At 35.4% G+C, this 4,646-nt stretch overlaps 2 protein-coding genes across 2 annotated transcripts in view; both read left to right on the forward strand.

The window, feature by feature from the left end:
* LOC17887536 (probable disease resistance protein RPP1) overlaps window positions 1-1,388 on the forward strand; it is an 8,395-nt gene extending 7,007 nt beyond the window's left edge. The window contains exons 6-7 of the mRNA XM_023783121.1: window positions 1-125; window positions 192-1,388. The exon at window positions 1-125 is cut by the window's left edge and continues 1 nt beyond it. Coding sequence (XP_023638889.1) covers window positions 1-125; window positions 192-1,388 — 1,322 coding nt within the window. The remainder of the gene's footprint in view (window positions 126-191) is intronic.
* Window positions 1-4,646, forward strand: part of LOC17887200 (probable disease resistance protein RPP1) — a 50,913-nt gene that overhangs the window by 40,906 nt on the left and 5,361 nt on the right. The window lies entirely within an intron of this gene.

Raw genomic sequence — 4,646 nt, forward strand, 5'->3', positions numbered from 1 at the left:
ATTTGGATCTATCTAACTGCTCAAATCTGGTGGAGTTTCCATCCTCTATAGGGAATGAAAATAAACTCAAGAAGTTATATCTTTGTGATTGCACAAGTCTTGTGAAACTCCCGTCTTCTATAAATGCCACTAATCTCAAGAGATTGCTTCTACAAAATTGTTCACGTGTTTTGGAGCTACCTGCTATCGAGAATGCGACTAAACTTGTGATATTGAATCTCAATAATTGCTCAAGTCTACTAGAGCTCCCTCCTTCTATTGGAACTGCCACAAACCTTAAGAGATTGGAAATGAGAGGGTGCTCAAGTCTCGTGAATCTCCCCTCCTCTATTGGAGATCTCACTAATCTCGAAGATTTGGATCTATCTAACTGCTCAAATCTGGTGGAGCTTCCATCCTCTATAGGGAACCTTCAGCGATTGTCTTCGTTGACATTGAGAGGATGCTCAAAGCTAGAGGCTCTTCCAACCAACATCAACTTGAAATCTCTCAGTATACTTGATCTCACAGATTGCTCGCAGTTGAAAAGTTTTCCTGAGATCTCCACACACATTGAGTATCTGTGGCTCACAGGAACATCAATAAAAGAAGTTCCTTTGTCGATCATGTCGTGGTCTGGTCCTTATGATTTCAGTATGTCATACTTTGAAAGCCTCAAAGAATTCCCGCATGCTCTTGACATCATCACATATCTGCATTTGGTAAACGAAGACATACAAGAAGTTGCTCCATGTGTCAAGGGAATGTCTCGTTTACGTACACTTAGACTCGACAACTGCAAGAATCTGGTATCCCTCCCCCAATTTTCAGATTCTTTATGGAACATAGATGCAGACAATTGTCAATCCCTTGAGAGATTGGATTGTTCCTTTAACAATCCGGAGATCCGTTTGAAGTTCAGAAACTGCTTCAAACTGAATCAAGAAGCCAGAGATCTCATCATGCACACATCGACTTCTAGATATGCGGTGTTACCTGGTAAACAAGTGCCTGCCTGCTTCAATCACCGAGCTACTGTTGGAGATTCCTTGACAATTAAGTTGAATGAGTCGCCTCTTCCTACATCCTTGAGATTTAAGGCTTGTTTGATGGTGGTTAAACTTTTTGAAGAATTTGATGATTGTGAAGAAGAAACGAGTGATGATGAACAAGAAGCGAGTGATTATGAAGAAGAAACGAGTGATGATCAGAGTTTGACAAGAGTAAATATTGACATTGTGGACAAACTCGGAGAACGTCCATGTTTAGAAGAGCATATCTATACATTTGAAGTTGAAGCAGAGGAGGTGACTTCTACTGAGCTTGTGTTTCAGTTAAAACCAAGACATATGATTATGAACCGGATGATCGGAGAATGGGGTCTATATCGAATCTTGGAGAATCCTTAGTGTTAATGAACATGATGATGAGATCTTCGTTCTAGAATTGTATTGTTTTGTTTGGACCAACTCACAAGGAAACTTGAATATTTGTTGTTACTTGGTCTGCTGTTTCTTTAATACGTACTGGACTTTGCTGGAAAGTTGATGATAGTGCAAGTTCAGAGTCCCACTTATCATGTTGTTTCGATCATTAAGATTTATATCTTAATTAATAATGTAAGAGTATGAGAGAAATAAGGTGAAGCTTGAATCGTTTGACATCTTTTTATTATTCTTTGTACTCCGTATTTTGAGAGAGTGCTTGTGTTTAGTTTTAATATTTGAGCAGATTCAAATTAATTATTATGTTGTGATAATGGATAACACACTAAAATTTTAGCAGAGGAGCTATAGTCTTGTTGTTGTTGCAGTGATAACAAGCAGATACATCAAAGGTATCTTCATCTCATCTTTACTTAAACTCAACCTCTCAGATCATACAACAGTTTGCCTCAAAATTCTCTGTTTGTAAACAAATAAGCATTTTTATAGAATAAATAAAATACATAAGAAGGAAAAAGAAAACAGCACAAAGAAAAGAAGGGGAGACACAATCTGTGTGTGTATGTATAAAGAAACATCCAAAGTTCCCATCAAGCTTGCAAGAAGCTAGCGTACTTATCACCTAAGAGGAGCCACATTTATAAAAAAAAAAAATGAAAGATTCTAAAACAAATAAAAGAAACAAAAATCATGGTATTGTGCGACTTGAGATTCTGATTGATCAACCAAGCAACACAAGAGAACATAGCTCACCTTTTCCTAGTCGAGCTCTTAACCATTTCCATGAGCCTTTGTATGGAGCTCTTAAAGTATATGAGGAAATGGGAGTCATCTGGGGCATTTAGCTCGGTCGTTTAGGCAACACAGTTAGCTCTTAATGAGTCTGTCCATTTAAGCTCTCCATTGAAAGGTGCATTAGCTTAATGTGTCTGTCCATTTAAGCTCTCTCACTAGTCATGTTGTTCTGTCAGTTAGTTGTATTGAAAATAGTTTCATGTATCACTACTTTTTTTTTCGTTTAAGTTTTGTAAATGCGTGGTTGATCTGTTTTGTTGGGACTAAGCTCACATGGCAATTTGAATCTCTTAATAGACGCATCTGCAGAAAGTTTCGGTTTTGTATTTGCTTGCTCTGTTTTATTTTATCCTTTACTTACTCTGTATTGCTTAATGATATATATAATCTGCAGATTCAACTAGCTAGACTTACTTGGCTCGAATTACAAAGCAACATAAAGAACTGAAATAAACAAATGATGAAAGTTCACATATCGTATCCCAAAACATGAATAAACTATACATTTTGAAAAAGAAAATATGAATGCTAATCAAAACAGGGAAGAAACGAAGTACATTTGATGAAATTGATTTAGAATAAAGATCTGTATTGGCAAACTCGTATTCACATCCATTATCCATATATGGTCTTGATAAACAGAAACGTCAAGAGTTATTTATATAAGTTACCTAAGAAGTAAGAAGAAAATATAAATTTTTTCTTTAAAGAAGAGAAGGCCTGGCCGTTTCGACACGACAGTGGGCAAAAGTAGATGAGACGTTGAGGTTACTAGAAATAAGACAGACCTTGTACCTTGGTGATGAAACTTCGTACCCTAAAAGGAAGTACAAGTATAATTCCTAACTTACAACATTCAAAACAGCTTACAAGTATTTTTGTATCATCAGAAACTTAAAAAGACCACTCTGTTTTAATCGGTGTAATATTCGTATACAACTGTACAGTCCTACCTATAAGCTCAATAATAAATAAGGCCTACGTGATCGTTGCGTTTATTCCTTGGGACCAAAAATTTAGCGTGTTTTGTGACCAAAGAAGCGGTGGTGAATGAGAAAACAGTCGCTGCGACTACATTTTACATATGTCACCGGTGTGACCATTCATCACAAAAAAAACGGCGACAGTTAATATGATCGTTGCGACTACTTTTAACAACATTAGCGACTTAATTCAAGGATTTCAACACCGGCGACGTATACTTTTTAAGTCGCAGAAAGTGTTCGCTGCGATCACGTGCCTAACTCATTTGTCATTATCACTCAACAAAGTATTGTGAACACATGAGACCTAACTTTTCAAAGAAGCTACAGCACAACATAAGAACAGAAACAAACAAATCAAAGAAGCTCTATTAATTAGCAACTTTACAGAAATGGAATTTTACATCCATATATGGCTTCAATTTTCGATATAACCAAAAAAGTCAAGACTCAAGAGTGGTGTTCATAAGAGACGTAAGAAACAAGAAATTATGTTTTTTTTTATAAAGAAGAGAAGCTACGTTCCCTAGTAACTAGTAAGCATCTGAAGTGGCATAGCCACTTTCATATCATACCAAGTAGTCTGTTACTTGGTCTGCTGGAGTTCCTTGAAGATACTGGAGTTTCTTGAAGATGCTTGAGAGTCTTTGCTGGACAGTAATTACCTTGGAAAGTTGAGAGTATGAGAGAAATGATGTGAAGCTTGAATCTTTTGACATCTTTCTTTGTAAACCATTGTTAAATTAATAATTTCGATATATAAATTCTTATATTGAATTATAAATAAATTAGGTTTTGGAATTTGCATTGATGAATTTTGGCTATGTTCGACTTATCTATATATATATGGTCTACATTCGGTTCCATTGCGACTATCATTTCGTTCTTAAAAAACCTTTGAACAAACCTTAACCTGAAAATTCAATGAAAAATATTCCAAAATCTCCCAAAAAGAATACCACAGTCAAACAACATTATTATTTAATATCCTCCATAAATAATACATCAAAGATAATTAATTTAAAGACACTCGATGACTAATCACAATGTCAACTTGCATTAGTAAATGATTAGTGGAATTAGTTGTAGTAGGTGTGATCGTTAGCAAACATTTTCCACAAAATCTCTCACTATATTTTCCAGGAAACATCCACTGAGTTTCTCTTTATTTTATTGCATCGGTGAGATTTTCATGTCCAGATTTGTTTCTTACTCTTCACTGTCTCAATTAAACTCCAACGTTTTACAGTTTTTTTTTTTTTGAAAAAGGTTTACTTAAGGTTTAACCACTGTGGAATCGAATAGACTGGACTGGTTCTTGATGATTATGTTGATCTTGATGGTTTCTTTGTTTTTCGATTAGTGTTTTGACACCAGTTCTTGATTACGTGTTCTTGATTTTTAACTTTTAGGTTTCTTTGTTTTATTCAAAATTTTCACCTAA

The sequence above is a fragment of the Capsella rubella genome, unplaced genomic scaffold, assembly GCF_000375325.1.
Source record: "Capsella rubella cultivar Monte Gargano unplaced genomic scaffold, Caprub1_0 scaffold_5, whole genome shotgun sequence".
Classification (NCBI taxonomy): Eukaryota; Viridiplantae; Streptophyta; class Magnoliopsida; order Brassicales; family Brassicaceae; genus Capsella; species Capsella rubella.